At 41.7% G+C, this 18,909-nt stretch overlaps 1 protein-coding gene and 1 long non-coding RNA gene across 3 annotated transcripts in view; both read right to left on the reverse strand.

The window, feature by feature from the left end:
• The window catches only part of FOXK2 (forkhead box K2), a 31,440-nt gene extending 26,880 nt beyond the window's left edge, over positions 1-4,560 (reverse strand). Inside the window, exon 1 of one of the 2 annotated variants that reach the window (XM_083725839.1) lies at positions 4,131-4,560. In XM_083725839.1, the coding sequence (XP_083581965.1) occupies positions 4,131-4,537 (407 nt within the window). In that variant the 5' untranslated portion in view covers positions 4,538-4,560. The remainder of the gene's footprint in view (positions 1-4,130) is intronic. The other variant, XM_083725838.1, reaches the window with a different exon arrangement.
• Positions 4,561-12,376: 7,816 nt separating this feature from the next.
• On the reverse strand, positions 12,377-18,832 carry LOC310838520. The gene is made up of 3 exons (XR_014561011.1): positions 17,833-18,832; positions 16,503-16,628; positions 12,377-12,566 (listed from the first exon to the last, which is right to left on the reverse strand). It is a non-coding gene; the product is annotated as an uncharacterized lncRNA (long non-coding RNA).
• Positions 18,833-18,909: the final 77 nt, after the last annotated feature.

Here is an 18,909-nt window from a genome sequence, read left to right on the forward strand (position 1 = left end):
ACAGCAACAGGGAACTGACAAAAATCGAGGGGAAGCAGAAGTGCTGTCCGCCATGTTGCAACTTGAGATCCCAACCTCTATCTAATGTTAATTCTACAGCAGTCAATAGATATCAATCATTCATGTTTTTATTACTAATGCTCAAAGCAGTGATGGCCAACCTTTGGGGCAAGTGTGTCTAAAAGTCCAGTTCAAAGTTTAAGAGAGTGCTACTCTAATACACACTAATAAATAGATGCAGTCCTCCTGGACTCTAATATAATTTTGCTTCCAAACTACAGAGAAATTGTTGCAAAGAGGAAGCTGGCAGGAGTGCATATGGCATAATCACACTTGCAATCTTTCTGCTCCTGTCCAGGTGTGCAGTCAACTTAACTTTTGCTGTGCAGTCAACAACTACTTACCATACTTCTCAATACTTACACATTTTAGATATGTATATGGATTGAAAGAAGGCTTCCATCTTTCTATGTTTTAAACTATAGTTTCAAAATCTAGAATGAAGAATCCCCAAGCTGTGTTTTCAAATATTATTATTTCTAAGCTGACTTAACTGCTATGAAAAATTAATTTGAGCAAATTTTATAAATTATTTTAAGTCGCCAATACTGGGATTCTAAGGTATCCTAACGGGGGGGGGGGGGGAACACCTGAATTTGCAATAGGGATTTGCCAGATTAGGGATTTGCCAGTATACAAACTGCTTCCTCAAAACACAAACACTAAGCAAGACAAACGCCACGGCTTGTGTGTAAAACAACTAGTTACAGTCTGAATCAAAATTTTCTGTTTAAGATAAACAAAACCTGCTATGTAACCACGATAAGGATACATGTAACTCATAGCTGACTATCTCCATTATCAATTTCTGCTAGTATTCTGGCAGATGGAACAATTCCAGGCTACTCATTGGTAGCATACACATTTGAAAATAAGCATTTTTACTATAAAGAGTAAAAGCAACTGAGTTAGCCCAATATGCTAACCAATATGTCACAAAATAGATTTTTACTATACCTTCTTTAGGGTGTGAGACAACCATAATATTAATTATGGTCAAATCTCTGAGTGTCGGACCAAAAACTCCCAAGAAAAAAGGAGGATTGATGAAACAACAAAAAATAAAAAACCCAAATATGGACTGTAACACAGAAGGTTAATGTGAATTTCAGACACGTAACTTATATGAAAAATATACAAGCTTACTTAAAGCTCCCTAGTTCATAATAAATTTACAATGTGTCACTTTAAACTGAATCTCAAAGCAGGATTGCTTGTCTACAAAGAAACTTCAAGTGTGTAGTACACTAATGCTAAACATTGCTTTGCACTGTGCACAAGTTGCAAAATGAGCTGTATGACTAGAAGTAATGAGTTATTATCCATGAGTTATTTCTAAGTAAACATGGTAAGAAGCAAGCTACAAAACATAATTTGGAACTCTTGCACAGCTAAGCTATTCAAGCTCCATTTTCATAGTTTTTAAACCAATGATTATTAGATTTAAACAAGATCTATGTCATACAACTTTGTAAAAATCTTATTTCTTGGCAACAGATTTCAAGGTTTCTTTATATGCCTTCACATTATAAAAGGATTTGATTCTACAAGCTGAAACATGAGCTTAACTTTCCTACTGAAATGAAAATAAGTTTGATCAAACCACCAATATTTGTAAGCACACTCTTTTTCAGCAACAAGATATAAAGACATTAAAAGCTGTTGAGCCTAAATGAAAGCTGGACTAACTACTCATAGCTAAACAGGCTTTTTCAAAGTCTAAGTAAACACCACTGATGAAACCCTGGCAAAGCTCCTAACTGACTTCAGTGGGGTGGAATTTCACTCCAGGTCCCTTGCTAAGCAGATCTCAAGATTACCTAAGCACTCATTCTGAAGTTAAACAAGATTAAGGTCTCTTATTATTTACAATATTCTACAAGTCTGTCCAGTACCACATAAGAGACTTTCAATGTTTTATTGTTTTGCCTATTGCCCTCAATCCACTATGAGTAACAGAAAGATGCTAGAAAACTGCTTAAAAGTGATGAAAGGATCAAACAAGGAAATTGCACACTGGCTGAGCTGTTCAAGATGAACATAACTAATCACACACCAGGTTACTGGACCAGACCTTGATTTTAATTCTAAGCCCATCACCAAGGTTTGTATCCAATTAAATACATTTGGAATCAAGTTTATTGGGGTGGAAGGAGTTGTGAAAGAAAGATGAAAATCTCAAATAAACTATTGACAAAAAAGTAGCTGTAAATTCCACATAATTCCACATTATAAGTTAATAACTAGTTATTTCACATAAATATAGGATTATCAGTGTGCTGCTTAAAACGGAATCAGTCTTAACATTTGCATATTCTTTCAAAAATTCTTTTGCAAATGGCATCTCAGTGTAGGTGATGTACTATGTTACACCATTCTCAGACACACCACAGGTTGGAATGCTGTGACATGTCCCTAACACAGCAAGCTACATCCTGAAATTAACATTTTAAACAGCATTTTTTTTCCTTGATGGTGATTTAACCATTTAATGACTTTGAACTTTCCCAACTTTTTTGGGGGGGGTTGCTATTTGTGCATATAATGCACTGAAGGGAATAGTGACAAAAATAACAGATGTGATCACAGAGCAGTCTTATTTCAAACCACGTGTTACCTGACTTCCTATATTCCTAGATTTGTAAGGTCTTCTGAAAACTATCACAACCCATTAAGCTACAAAATTAAATAAAGTATTCTCTCAAAATCATCACAATGAACAGACCAAGTTCACAAATGAAATGCTTAAGAGAATTCTCCTCACAAATGAATATTCAGATTCACAGTGACAAATCATCAGGTGTGGATTGGAGGAGAAAGTATCATTTCAAATTTTAAAATTAAAAGTTACATGCTCCCATCACTCAATATAAAACTGATTTTTCTTTTACATTACACTATATTAAGTATATGAAGCACAACCATGGTTAAAAACAATGTATTTGTACCTTCCTAACAGATTCCTTTCAGTTTCAACAAAATAACTCAACAAGGCAAAGCAGACTATTTGCTTTGCTTATCTGTATCGTTGCCAACAGTATGAATGGAAGTCACAGTTGACAGAGGTCAAACAAGTCATTTAACTCTATTGACAATACAGCATTATACACAGAAACATAACTAAGCAATGGTAAAAAGTATTGAAGTGCTTTAAAAGGGCTGATTTAAAACAAGTGTTGTTGGGGCTTTTTTTATTTAGAAAATTGGTTAAGAAGCAGTATTATTTAAATACCTATTATTTAAATACTATTGTGCTTCAAAAAGGGTGTCCCATTAATATTTCCTAATTGATATCATTTCAAAGCAGCACATTTCTAAACCATACCACACTTTATGAATTATTATTATTTTTCAACCCCGAAGTGACATTTTAGCCACAAGGCTATTGTATCACGAGGGATTCTTGTTCAGAGCACGGAATGGAGGTCTGTAGTGCTTCGTTTTCCCCTTGGAAGACACGGAGCCTTCTGTAGCATCGGGGGAAATACAAATCGATAAGATGACAGATGTGCGTGGCTTGAAAGGAGGCTCTCGCCCCGATCAACGTTGCGGGCAAAAGGGGTTATTTGGTCGAGGGCTGTGCAGCCTTTAAGACTTAAGCCTCGAACCAACACGAGTTACATCCAAATAAATACACCGCCCGGTGGGGGAGGGTGGGCTGGGGTATATATATATAAATCATCACGGCTCCAAAAAGCGCTAGGAAACCGGTCGAGCGACCACGCGCGATGCCCACGCCAGCCTGGCAGAAAAGAAACCGGGCTCAGGTGCTGCTGCTGCTGCTCCTTCGCTGCAGACACCCTTCAAGCCTCCTTGCCCGGGTGCCGCGGCCAGAAAGAGCCATAAGGCGTGGTGCCGTCCCTCCCTTTCCTCCGGAGCGCCTGGCGGAGAGGCCTGAACCCGCCTCTCTCACGCCCCCCTGACTGACACACCGGGAACGGGGAAAGGGGGGGGGGAGAAAGAGAGAGAGAGAAGAAAAGGAGGTCACAGTGGCGCCGGAGCGCGTGTTCCTTCCACCCGTCCACTTCGCACGCACCGCCCGGTCGTCCCTCCCTCCGCTCCGCACTTACACTCGGGGCAGCTGCAGCGGCGGCGCCCCTCGGCGCTGGAACACCCCGTCCACGAAGACGCCGTTCTTGCCGAGGCAGCGCAAATAGAAATCGCCCCCGCCGCCAGACGGTACAGGGGCGGCAGGGGTGGCGGCGGCGGCGGCAGCACCATCGGACTGGGGCCCGGTCCCATCGGCGGCGGCGGCGGCGGGGCCGGCAGCGCTGTTTGCGGCGGCCTGGGCGGGCGGGGCCGTGAAAATCTCGAGGTGCCTCCTGGAGATGAAGCTGGAGTGGCCCATGCTCACGTCCACCGAGCCTTGCGAGGAGTTGCGGCCGATGGTCACCGAGCGCTTCTTCATGAGGTATTCGAACTCGCGGCCCTCCAGCCGGGCCACGGCCGCCGCCGCCGCTGCCGTCCCCGCCGCCATCTTGGCCGAGACAGCGCGCGGGACCGAAGGGGGGCCCCCCTCCGTCAAGTCCCCCCCCACCCTGCGCGCGCGCGTGCGCGCCCCCCGCCTCCCCCACACGCCGCCCGCCGGGCCGGCCCCAGACACCGACAGACACAAGCAGCGGAGTGCTACCGTGCAACGCACACTTTCACGCAGCCCCCCCGCGTCCGCCGGACGGGCGGCCGGCTCGGCCAATGGGAGCGCTGCACGCCCATGGAGCTATTCCGCACATGCCAATCGCAACCGGCGCCGGGACCAAGCGCAAGGCAGCAAGGTAGATTGTGCCTCAGAACAGACAAGACAGCCAGGCAGGCGGTAGAAAAACGCGGAATGGATTATATATGGATATATGCACACTGTATATGTTTTAATTGCTTTGAGCGGGCGGTGGGGAATCAGATGCCTGTTACTCCCTGCTCCGGGAATTGCTGTCCAGAAAGAGTGAATAGTATCTTACGCTTGTAAACAGATATATAAATTCTAGAGGCAGCTCATATCATCTTCAGCACATAAGCATGCAAATTTGAAATAAGCAAAGGAGGCAACTTTCACTGTTTTCTTACTCAAGGGAAAAGTCCCATTCATATATATTTATATTTTTGTAGCATTCAACTTCATATACAGTACACTACCCTGACAAATGGGATGCCTACACACAGTGTCATCTCCCCACCGCCGCCACTACCACCCACTGATTATTATTATTGTGGGAAAGATAAGGGCAGCATTTGTGTGTCACCCTCAGCTCCATTACCATTCTGATAGTTCTCACTGGAGGCTAATAACCAAACAGTGTGTCTCATTCTACACCGACTACTTACAACATATTACCGTTCTTCCTTTTCAACCTACTAGAGATCAATTCTATTTCAGGCTAGCTGTAGTGGAACGCATGATTGTCATGCAAAAAGGTCTGAAGTTCAAGCTAATGTGACCCTAGAATGCTCCAGAGATCAGGCACCTATCCCAGGCCACTCACTGCCTGCTGTAGCCGGAGGAGAAACTTACAAGAGAGAGAGAGAGAGGTTTTGATAAGGGTCTTAATAACGGCAGATGCATGCAGGTGGTGATTGTCCTTGAGCTATGCTGATCCACTCCTAAACCTTTTGAATGTTAAAATTTAGGACTAGCACCTTGGTGATGAGTTGTGTTCCTTATATACCTAACCGCCACTTTAGTCTCAAACTTGTAATGTTCTACATACCATTAATACCGAAGTTTTAAATAATTTTCTCACTGATTCGAACACTTTCTCTCTGCAGGTTGCCCAAGTGTAGCACATTTTCTGTCAATATTTTATTCAGCAAATAAAAATGCCTTTAGAACTAAATTTGCTTCTAAAATTTTTATATTTTGTAATGGGTTGTTTTAAAGGTTGTTTTAATGATTTTTAGCTTAACGCTTAGTTTTTTATATGAACCCTAAACCAAAATACTGAGGGTTGTTGGGGTTTTTTTTCAAAAATAAAAGAATCTATCTTCAATAACATAGCTGTGCATTTTAATAGCTCTCCAACCTGACTGGGTCTACAGAATGCATTAGTGGAACATTGGTAACACAATCCTAGCAATGCAATCATACACATGTTGACTCAGAAGTTAGTCTCAATGGGACATCCCCAGGCAAGCAAGTTTAATATTGCGACCTATTTCTACATAGGATTTGGATACATTATACCCTGTTGAATTCCATAGGTCCTAGGCAGGAGATCTCATTCTGAGTATTTCCAGGGCAGCAGTGTGATGTTGCAATCCTAGGCACACTTCTTTAGAATTGAAATCAATTGAACTTACTGAATTCAGATTGCCTTTACTTGCAAGGCCAATTAAAAGGAGTAGAGTTGAACCTTCCCTAAATATTAAAAACAATTCAATTAAAAACAATTCAAAGTCATATTACTGAATTCCCAACACCTATCTCCTTTAGTATAATGGAAAGTATGTTTAATTGTGGGTTTAGCTCAAACTAAAAAGAAAATTATACAGCTCTTGTGTATTCTAATACAGTCATACCTCGGGTTACAGACGCTTCAGGTTGCGTTTTTTCGGGTTACGGACCCGAAGTGCCAAATAGCAACCCACGCGTGCGCAGACGTGCCACTGCGGGTTGCGAACGTGCATCCCACACGGATCACGTTCGCAACCAGAGTGTCCACTGTATACAGTACAAGCAAACATTTCTACTTCCCCGACCAAATAATTTTCCATCCCCAGGCACACTGTTCTGGGGGTTCTCCTGATCCTCCGCAGCTGATTTGGGGTGGAGCACATCAGGAAATAAAAATAAAATAAAAAGCCCTTTTGCATTAGCAGAACTCCTTGCACTGGCACCCACTAGTGCAACTGTTTTGTTAAATCAGAGTCTAGAGATGCTGTGACTCAGTTCACCTGATTTTAGAATTTCATCAAGGTGTCTGAAGTGTCCCATGATTTCTGCAAACTGAACTGGAGCTCATAAAGTGCTCTCGCTCAATCCCAAAGACCAGTTTGAAATATTCTGAATAATGCTAGTATTCCAAAAAAGCCATTCAGATTTTAAAAGCCTCACAAAACAATCTGCTTTGGTGCTGTCATTGCACAATTATAAGTTAGTTGTTGTATGAGCTAAGGATTGCATTTGCAGGATTTAGGTTGTAGTGAGTGCTGGGATATTACATTATATTAGATAAGCTCACACCTAGGGAGAAACCTACCTGCTCTCTTTTTATGTTCTAAGAAAGGAGGAACCACAACTTAAAGTATTTGTATGTGCAAGAGATTAGTCTCAAATATGTTTTAAAATGGGGCTTTTTATCAAACATGGGCCATGTTTGCCAATAATGGGATTCAAAGGGCTTTATCCTGATTTGTTTCCACAAAGTTTGCATGGAGGCTACTAGTGTCTGGTCTTTATTGGACATTCCTTTTAATTTGTTTGCAAGGCAGATATATAACGCAGCAATCATCCTGATTTGCTTGTGAGGTACTTATTCATCTTCTCTGTAATCATTCATTCATCCATCCCACACTTCATGGTGCTTTCCCACTCACATTCCTAACTGCAAAAAAGCATCTCTCTGTATTTTTTAAAGTTTATTTGTTGCAGTAGGGTGACAAAGCACATTGGATTAAATTGCACAAGCCTAATTTTCTGGTGTAGGCTTATATCCTTCCCACAAAATAGTGACAGTCTGGAGATACCAAAATATTATGAGGGACAGGAGCAGGAAAATAGAGCATATGAGACTTTATACTAAGTCAAACTACTTCTCTATCTAGTGCAATAAGGACTGGCAGCAGGCCTTCAGAGTCTTGGGCAAAGGCATTCCAGTCACCTTCACTACATGATCCTTTAACTGGAAATGCCCGTGATGCAGCACAGGATTTTCTGCATGCAAAAGCCTGCCCTCTGCCACAGAGTTGTGATCCTTGACCAACCCAGACTGTGATCATTTGGTATGTCTCTATATAAACTGTAGAATCTCTTATTGATTCACATAATGTACAACCAGTTTATTAATAAAATGCATTACAGATTGTTATACATATGTTCTCTGTCACATCCTTCGCTTCACAGTTATCTTTGTTGGGCAAATTCCAGTCCAGTAGTCTGAAAAAATCCTTGCCTGTTATTTTGTCCAACACAAATGTCTGCAGTTGGTTTACAAACCATGCTACCCACAATGCTCTGGGCGTCAAGCTGCTTATGGAGGTTGTAACACGCCGTGCAATAATCTCCGATTAACTAAATTATATAGTCTTGGCGCCCTGAATAATATACACAAGTAAGCTACTTCGCTTTCAGGAAGCCCCCTCCGTTGCTTCCTGTTCAATCTGCACTTTACACAGCCCCCTTCTGGGAGGAATTAACAAACCTCGATGCTGCAGCAAGACATGTGCTTTTGAGATGACATCATCCTCAGTGTCTGGGCAGTGACCTAGGCAGAGTGTGTTTGTAAATACAGAAAAGGGCTTTGGGGGTGGGGCAGGCAGAACAATTGGTACTGGAACATAGGGCTGTTAAATCAATGAAATGCCATTTCAGGGACTAGATTAGGCCATTTTGAGTTGACAAATGTTTCAAAGGCAAGACTTTGCATGATACAACTGAGCCAAGGGCAGGTTAAGGAACAGCCTCGACTTGAAATCCAGGCAATTTAAAATAATTGTTGAAGTCGTTTCATGTTATTAATATGGAAATTGCTGTATGTGCTCTACTATGCAAACGTTTCTTAAAAAAATTAAATACAACCGTGTCTCATTTTTTGCTTCTAATACATATGTGAAGAATAACGATTGATACACATCACCACAGTGACCTCAGGAATATCCTTATTTGTTCTGAAATAAACACAACCACCAGCACAATATGAAAACCCAGTTTACATAGTAGTTGTATTCAGTGAATGCTGTTTAAATGGTTAATGGGAATCACTGCTTTTTTCCGTTTTGCATAAGTAGCAGACAAGTCTGGGAGCACAGAAGTGGAAGAGAAACTGCAGCATTTTCAGAGATTTGATCATTGTGACTTTTCTGCTCTCTATATTAGCAGGAGTCATCTCCATCCCAATCTGCCTTTGACCTGAATAGGAGTGGCTTGTAATTTCCTTTAATCAGATCTGGGCTCCTGTGAATTTGTAGAATAATAGTGTACTGCAATGTCAAAACTGAAATGTAATGGTGGCAGGCATTATTTGTTTAACCTTTTAACAGTTCACCACTCTGCTCTACAATTACATTAATTTAAATAGAATGTATATTGTTTGCCTAGTTTTTAAAATGTCAGAAATTGAATAACTGCATGCTCTTGTTTCAGGGGCTGATATTTTAAGAGTTATCACCAGTCTTGAGGTTGGCTAGCTTTCTGCCAGTGTTGAAGTGGCACTGCTGGTGAAATACATCACCATAGAAGGTAGACCCCAACTCTCAGGCAGAACTGCCTGCCAGAGGGCACAAATTACTTTTTAAAATTGTGCTAGTTTAGAGTTCAGAACGCACAAATATAATACTCAGTAGGAGATACCTTTGATGATTAAAGCAGATCCTTGAACAGTAGGTGAAAGAATCTAGCAAGTATTTCAAATGAACTTTTCGCTATGTACATTTTGTGAATTGAGCAGATCTCCAACAGTTTATATAAGCATATACAAAATGATCACATGCACATTCTATCTCCGTATGGATTGTTGAAGGCCAGCAGAAAATGCAGAAAATCTTGGGCTGCGTCATTGGCATCTCCTGTTAAAAGGATCATGTAGCATAGGAGGAGATTACACTATCAAAGTGTGGCAAACAGACTTAAATTGATGTGTAGATTGTTTAATTAGCCAAAGACCTGGGAGAGTAAAGGTAAAGGGACACCTGACCATTAGGTCCAGTCGTGGCCAGCTCTGGGGCTGCAGCACTCATTTCGCTTTATTGGCCGAGGGAGCTGGCGTACAGCTTCTGGGTCATGTGGCCAGCATGACTAAGCCGCTTCTGGTGAACCAGAGCAGCGCACGGAAACGCCGTTTACCTTCCCGCTGGAGCGGTACCTATTTATCTACTTGCACTTTGACGTGCTTTCGAACTGCTAGGTTGGCAGGAACAGGGACCAAGCAACGGGAGCTCACCCCATTGCAGGGATTCGAACCGCCGACCTTCTGATTGGTAAGTCCTAGGCTCTGTGATTTAACCCACAGCGCCACGAGGAAGGTTTTTGTCTGATGTCTAAAGATATGTAACAAAGGTGCCGGGGAAGCATACATGGGACAGCATTCCACAAGTGTGGAGCCACTGCTGAAAAGGCTTGTTCTTGTGTTGCCCTCCTCCAGATTTCTCACAGAGGAGGCACACAAAGAAGTGGCCTGGAAGCTAATTGTTAGCCAGTGCAGTTGGGCCAGGATTAGTGTAATATGCCCAAACCTTCTTGCCCAGTGAGCAATCTGGCCACTGAATTCTGCACCAGCTGAAGTTTCTGAACCACCTTCAGAGGCAGCCCTACACATAATGTGTTGCAGTAATCTAACCTAGAGGTTACCAGAGCATAGACCACAGAAGTTAGACTATCCATGTCCTGATAGAGGCGCAGTATGGCCACCAGCCAAAGCTGATGGAAGGCAGTCCACACAACCAAGGCCACCTGGGTCTCATGCAATAGCAAAGGATCCAGGAGTACCCCCAAGCTACATACCCGCTCCTTCAAAGGGAGTGTAACCCCGTCAAGTGCAGGCAACCTCCTACCTTCAGTCTTATCTGGATTGAGCTTCAGTTTGTTGGCTTTTAACCAGTCCGTTAGTGAGGCAAGACAACATTCCAGCACATCCGCTGCCATACCTGCAGATGCAAAGGAAAAATAGAGCTGTATGTCATCAGCATATTGCTGACAAGGTACTCCAGAACTCCAGATGACCCCACTCATTGGCTAATATGGGAAAGATAAGTTACTATCAAAGACTGCAGGGCTCAGCTGGGGCCCCCTGTTATTGCCCAACAAACTTCATGTGTTTGGGTCAGGTTAGGTGATCAGATGTACAGTATTGGAATTACTGTGGGTCAATGGAAGACCACAGGTTCTGTGTACAAAAGCCTAGGTTTAATCCCCAGCATCTTGTGGTAGAACTGGGAAAGGCTTCTGTCTGAGACTCTGAAAAACTGCTGCGTAGTAGACAGTTTTGAGCGAGATAGATCTGTGGTCTGACTAGGTATAGGAGATAGTTTCCTATGTTGCAATCCCACCTCATTTCCTACTCTTGAGGTTTGCCATACATCCTTCTTCTGAGCAATTTATTGTTCAGACAGACTACAGGCCGCTGCTTTGCATTTACCAGTCTTCATTGACACTTGTCACTCGTTGTTGTTGTTATGCCGCTCATCTGACTGGATTGCCCCAGCCACTTTGGATGGCTCTCAACCAAAAACAGTAAAAAGACAATAAAACATCAAACACTAAAAACTTCCCTTAAAAACAGGGCTGCCTTCATATGTCTTTTAATAGATAGCTTCTTGGTCTGTTATCTGACTTGCCCACTCAAGTTAGAGCATGCCCTCTGTCTTAGAAATGAAGGCTCTAGTCATGGTTCCTTGCTTGTTCACCAGAGTGCCTTCCTTTATCAAGCCACCTGAAGTCTTACCAAGACCTTGATTGCTCATACTCAGTGCCTGACAATGATTCAAAAAGAGCTTGCACAGCTTCGGGCTTGAATTAACCTACTATTGTACCCACCAGCTGCGAGGATGGCTACCTGTGGCTTTTGAATTGGAAACACTACATTCTATAGCCACAGGCATTATCAAATGTAACTAAAGTTTTGCCTCACTGCTGCCTGAAACTCCGGAGAATCGCTGCCTGTCAATGTCAACATACTGTGCTAGATGAAACAATGGCCTTACTTGGCTTACCACAGCTATTTCAAGTGTCCCATCTCAAGAGCACACAGTTCATCAGAGCAGAGTTAGGCACTAGATAATGTGTTTTAAATTTACAGTACCATTACAATCCACTCTACCACTATGATCTACCAGCCGATGGATCACATAGCTTGCTAAATATGTAGTGCCTGTGAGCATATTGGACTAGAAAGGGGTACATTGCTCCCCTGTTATACTGGTGTTTCACATGGGATCTCTTTATATTGTCAGTAACCTTGAGATGGCAAGGGAGCTTTTCCTGATCACAGTGTCCTTGACTCTCTTATCAGTGGATTTGCCCCATAATTGTATGAAAAGAATTAAGGCATTAATTAATTAAGAAAACTAAGATAAATCAGAGCAATTGGCCATGAAAATCAGTCTCAACTTTGCAGATAGAGACTGGTGACATTGTAGGATTAGGATATGAAAACTGAAAACAAAACAGCGGCACAGTATTTCCGTTTCAGGACAGGATATGTAAGTGTAAAGCCCTTTGGGCAGCCACTTGGTGGCAGCATAACTGTGTTTACACCTGCAAAGAGCTGTTGTTGCTGCACCAGCACTTGCACCTCTCCAAGTCAGCATCCTATGGCTGTTTATCAGCTTTTTGATCACGCAGCAGAAAATATAGGGCTGGGCTATAATTTAAACAGAATGGACAGATGCTGAAAACCTTATCAATCTTCTTCCCTTGGTTCAGTGCTTACTAATATTGCTGCAAATGAGACAATACTACGGCTATGCTTTCTCCCTTAGTGGTTTTCATATTTATGAATGCCTATTTTTTTTTTCTAGATCAAAACATTACTTTAAAAAGCAATACAATAAGTTGATTACTGGGGCAAAGTTTTCAAGCTTATATAGGATTGCAGGGGCAATATGTTCAGCCCCCTTGATTTCATTAAGTTGTCCATTTAATGTACAGTACAGATAAGGAAGAAATAGCACTGTGGAATTTCAAGTGCCTCATTAATGAACTTACGTGTATGTGTAGTGTGAGGCTTTGTCCCTAATACCAATTCCTCTCTCTAATTAGGCTAACAGGTAGCTGCGCTCTCCTTATGTCCTAATTCCAAATGCTCTAGAAAGGTGAGACAGAAGATACATGTGTTGCAGACTCAGCCAGCCCACTCCTGTGGATGTTTATGCAGAAATAATTCCCACCGAGTTCACCAGGACCTAGTCTTAAACAAATGTGCACCTAATACATAAACTGACTTTCTGAAAGTCCTGAGGGAGAAGTCTGTATATGCAGGATGCGTATGTACCAATTATATTGAGAAATGTAGTATAGATCAAAATTTAAACCACTGGATAGATATATCTAAAAATATAGGTTGCTAGGGCTTTGCATCAGTCTACACTGCAGAAGGTGTTGGAAAGGTACATGCACGTAAATCACTGTTTTCAGGTTATTTCCTGTGTGATAGCCTTTTTAAAAAGTGCCACAAAGACCCTTTGTGTACCTTAGGAGCTATTTAAACAGAGATGACAGAGGGTGACGTTTGAGGGGGAAATGGCATATTAAAAAGTTAAATATCTGGAGCTTGATAGCATTAACGATATAGTTTTTAAATCTTCATAATAATGCATTATTTATGAAACCAACGAAAACGTTTTAGGTGCTATATGTAAATAAAATACCCATGGTCCCTGGCACATGCTCATGATCTAAAATTAAATAATTCAAATCTAAGTACAGAATATAAATGTTATTGTTTAAAATGTAAAAACAAGAAAATATTACAGGAAGGGTCAATTTCAGCTCAGAGTATTACTACTTGGTAAAGTATTTTTGAAATCTGAATGTAAACTCTTACAAGTCAGGACTATCACACCCTACAGTGCAATCTTATACATATCTAAAGGTAAAGGTAAAGGTACCCCTGCCCGTACGGGCCAGTCTTGACAGACTCTGGGGTTGTGCGCCCATCTCACTCAAGAGGCCAGGGGCCAGCGCTGCCCGAAGACACTTCCGGGTCACGTGGCCAGTGTGACATCGCTGCTCTGGCGAGCCAGAACTGCACACAGAAACGCCGTTTACCTTCCCGCCAGTAAACGGTCCCTATTTATCTACTTGCACCCGAGGGTGCTTTCGAACTGCTAGGTTGGCAGGCGCTGGGACCGAGCAACGGGAGCGCACCCCGCCGCGGGGATTCGAACCACCGACCTTTCGATCGGCAAGCCCTAGGCGCTGAGGCTTTTAACCACAGCGCCACCCGCGTCCCCTTATACATATCTACTCATATATAAATCTAACTTAGTTTCAATGGAGCTTACCACCAAATAAGTAGGTATAGAATTGCAGTCTTAGCCAATTAACTATATGGCTTTTAATGAATAAGTAATTAGATGGTTATGTTTACCAAACATTTACACATGACATCTAATTAAAAAGTAATACTGCATTTTTAAGGATTCTAAAAGATAATGACTATGCATTGGAAAATTTAATGAAAATCTAATGACAAGTATTTTATGGAAGAATGCCTTTTCTGGACTATTTAATGAAATATAGTACAGTCGTACCTTGTTTTTCGAACAGCTTAGTTCTCAAACATTTTGGCTCCTAAACACCGCAGACTGTTCTGGTTTGTGAACTATTTTTGGAAGCTGAACGTCTGACGGGGCTTCCACGGCTTCCGATTGGCTGCAGGAGCTTCCTGCAGCCAATCGAAAGCCGCGCTTTGGTTTCTGAACATTTTGGAAGTCAAATGGACTTCCAGAACAGGTTCTGTACAAATTCCAAGGAACGGCTGTATGATGAACTCACGAGCAGGATTTGAGCTATGAGCAACAGAGGTGATTATATATATAATATTGTGGTTATGATTTAATAGATAGAAGATGTGGGGGAGCAGAAGGGGAGAAACAACAACTTCATAGAAAATGGGGTGGGAAGTCGATAAAAATAAGTGAAAAGAATAAATTGTGTTTTGATTGTATATGTTAAAAATGCTGAAACTTAATGAAACATAATGGAAAGAATAGAAAAATTAAATTTAAAGATATTTAAAACACATCACCTTACATTGTTTAGAGAAACTTTATTTATTTGATGCACAACATATTGAATGTACATCTTTTCTACCCGACAAGCCATTAACTGCAGTTTATGTTCTTGAAAAGTTCAAGCTCCAGTGATTAAAGATTGCTTCTCTTTCTGCAACAATTTCTTATAAAGAGCTTTCATGGAGCTGTAACATTTTATATGACACGTGGAGGGAAAGGCTAAAGCTTATTGTTTGCTGTGTTGGATATAAGTTATATAACAACCGCAGACAGCACCACTTGCACTATGCAAGTCAAAATTATTGGATTAGTGCACATGAGAGCTGTCCTCAAGAAGCTCATTTGATCCATTTGGTCAGCAGACAAAGATGTTTAATGAGGTGTAGGGAAGTATACTTATCAGATAATTACTGACAGACTCTAGCTTTGACAAGATGCCAAGATCTGTACAATACACCCAGGCAGCAGCTTTAGATCACCCACCATCCCTTCTTAGAAAAATTGTGTCCTGGTGTTTGTCCACCAGCCATATATTAAATTATGATATCTATGATAGTCATCGTATGTAAAATGTAGGGACCCTTTGCCTATGCTAGCAGGCAGTCTGCATCTAGAGGTTCTGAGTTCAGATCACTGGATGTTGGAAGGAGATGAGGAAAATAACATGAATGTTTCCTAATGATGAAGGCAATGTGCCTTATTATCCAAAAGGAAACACAGACCCTGGTAAGAGCACTGATACCCCTGGAATCTTGCGCTGCATGTAACATTATGTTCATACTGGAAGAGCTTCAGAAGGAGTATGCAATGCAAGACCAGAGGAGTGGATAATGTAAAAAGAAAAATTAATTTTAATAACCATTACTAAAAGAACATTACCAAAAAAAGAGCAGGTTGTAGACTATTACGTCATTGTCAGTTGCACAATAATAATGTTATGCTTCAAAATACATGCAATAGCACTGTTTTTAAAGTGGAGGTTTCAAGCAGGAAGGAGGGTGAGGCTGAGTGAGTGCTCAGGCAGTTGCAGTTATGGGAGAATACAGTGGTACCTCAGGTTACATCCGCTTCAGGTTACATATGCTTCAGGTTACAGACTCCGCTAACCCAGAAATATTACCTCAGGTTAAGAACTTTGCTTCAGGATGAGAACAGAAATCGTGCTCTGGCGGCGCGGCGGCAGCAGGAGGCCCCATTAGCTAAAGTGGTGCTTCAGGTTAAGAACAGTTTCAGGTTAAGAACAGACCTCCAGAACGAATTAAGTACTTAACTCAAGGTACCACTGTATAGAGAAAGAAGGTGTGGGGCAAGGTAAAAGCAGAAATGTTGAGTGATGAGAACACATAATAAATCAGGGTAGATGAAACTTGATGATTAAAATGTTGATTTAAATCAGATTTGTTTAAAAATATCATGCTATAAATTTGAGCGCAAGCAAATTTTAAAACTAAAATTTAATTGCTCTCTTACCAGATTTATTAGCTTCACTCCAGGTAATGTTGAGCTGCAACCCTATACACAGACTTACCTAGGGACACACAGTTGAATTCAGTGATACTTACAGTATTTCTGAGTAGACATGCATGTGGTCTAAGTCACATGAAAAGCAAAAGGGTTGTGATTTTCTTTCCATTGCTTTCAAAGGTCCTTAGTCATGACTGGCTATAGCTGGAGCAGAGTCTGTTTTTCTGTGTACATGAAGAAACAGTTTGCTCAGTTCTCAGATTATGAATGTTTAACTGCTCCCTACCAACCAACCACACATTTGGCCATTTCCTTTCATCTTGTGAAGATAAACTGATTTTCTCCAGTAATTACCCACTTCCTTTTCTGGATGGTTCTGGGCCCTAATTTACCTCAACAGAATGCCATGCAATAAATGATTTTTTTAAAGTGTACCTGCTTTATTTGAATCTCTTTGAATCTTTATTAATATTTAAATGCATATGGTTATATATATCAGTAGTGTACAACTTCTTTGCCCCACGCAGCAGTGCAGAGGCACATCTCAGTGGTGAACAGCCCCTGCCCCCCTCCCCACCTTGTGCATCATATTCACCATCAAAACTGCACTATCCCCAGCCTGCCAAACAGCTGCTCGGCGGGCTGGGGAAAATCTTATATATATGGAAGCCCAATCATAGCAGAGAGATAGCAACACTCAGCAGTAAAAGCTGTTTGGTCACCTATGCAAGACACACTTGAAGGCCCCCAAGGGCTGCATGTGGCCCCCAAGTGGTGAGTTGAGCACATGAGGTCTAAAGACTTATTTCATTGTCACAAAATGGGCAGATTAAAGCTATTTTAGGTTTATTACAAATTATATAAATACTATAAAATACAATAAACTATTTATAGATACTGTACAGCTTCGACCACTGTGGCCCTAACAGTTACTATTTAGTTCGTAACAGTATGGAATGGGGAAGTCCGTGGTATAAAGACAGAAGAGAGTCAGGCCCGTCAGTGACCTGTGGCTACAATTAACAGACTCCCTTCCTGACTTACTTCGGCATTTGCCCTTGCACATTACTTTTAACTGAACCAAAGCACTGTACTATAGCACTGTTATACATGGAACTGCCTCTGAAGATGGTCTGGAAACTTCACTGGTGCAGAATTTGGCGGCCTAGTTGCTCACCAGGGCAAGAGGTTTGAGCATATTGCATCAATCCTGGCCCAACTGCACTGGGTAACAGTTAGTTTCCAGGCCCAATTCAAAGCGCTGGTTTTGACCAATATTGTGAACCACCTTGTGATCTTTGGCTGAAGGGCAGTATAGAGATATAATAAATAATAATATCTTATTCTGACAAGTATCAGTTCTTCTAAGGTATCAAGCATCTATGAGGTCTTTTTAAGCACAGCAGCATGAGAAGCAAGGTCACTTACATGGTGTGAATATCAGTTTGCTTTGCCAGTACCCACTGAGCGTCTTGGGCTTGCTGGTTGGAAGGTCAGCGATTCAAATCCATATGACGGAGTGAGTTCCCCTTGCTCTGTCCCCGCTTCTGCCAACCTAGCAGTTCGAAAGCACACCAGTGCAAGTAGATAAATAGGTATTGCTTTGACAGGAAAGTAAAAGCGTTTCCATGCGTTACGGTGTTCCATTGCACCAGAAGAGGTTTAATCATGCTGGCCACAAGACCCGGAAAGCTGTCTGTGAACAAACACTGGCTCCCTTGGCTTGAAGCTTTGACTGGACTTAACTGTCCAGGGGTCCTTTACCTTTACACTTTGCCAGTGTTCTTTTCTTTTAATGGCTTGCCATACTGTCTGAGGGAACTTTATGATGACAATGCAACCCCATATTGTAAGGGCAATTTGGGTCTCTCCCCCATGCCACTTTTCCTGATGCCGTCATTCCAGTTCAATTACTGGAGACATTTTCAAGGAGAGAAGTCACAAAAAGTTCAGCGGGTGTAGGATTGTAGCCTCTTCAAAGAATTCAGTGGGACTTCTGAGTAAACCTAAATTGTATTGCAGTGTGGGTTTCATGAGGATCATAGAGAGACAAAATAGGAGATTGGAATCCTGGGCTAGATGTTTGGAAAATGCTGGATGGTGTAATAATGTTGGAGAAATGTACAGAGAGGAGATCTGCTGACTGGAACAAGCCCTGGTAATTTTATTATAGGAATCACAGTCTCTTGGTTGTGCAGGATTTTCATCTGGCCAGGCTTGCTTTCTGTTCTGTTAATACTAAAGTTGTAATCCTATAATTACATAAGAAGCTGCTGGATCAGGCCAAATGCCCATTTAGTCCAGCATCCTGATTTCACAGTGCCTGTGTGAAGCCCACAGGCATGCATACTTGGCAGTCAACTCTGATGATCTTTTATTTTTATTCAATTATTTCTGGATTAAGTGAAAGCAAAGTGAAACAAAAAAAATCCAAAATTAAGAGGGCGGCGTTAATGCACAGCTTCAAAGAATGCACGTCTAGTTTCTCTGGTCGTGGAGAGTAAA

Source organism: Podarcis gaigeae (assembly GCF_964106915.1).
Source record: "Podarcis gaigeae genome assembly, chromosome: 2".
NCBI classification, from domain to species: Eukaryota; Metazoa; Chordata; class Lepidosauria; order Squamata; family Lacertidae; genus Podarcis; species Podarcis gaigeae.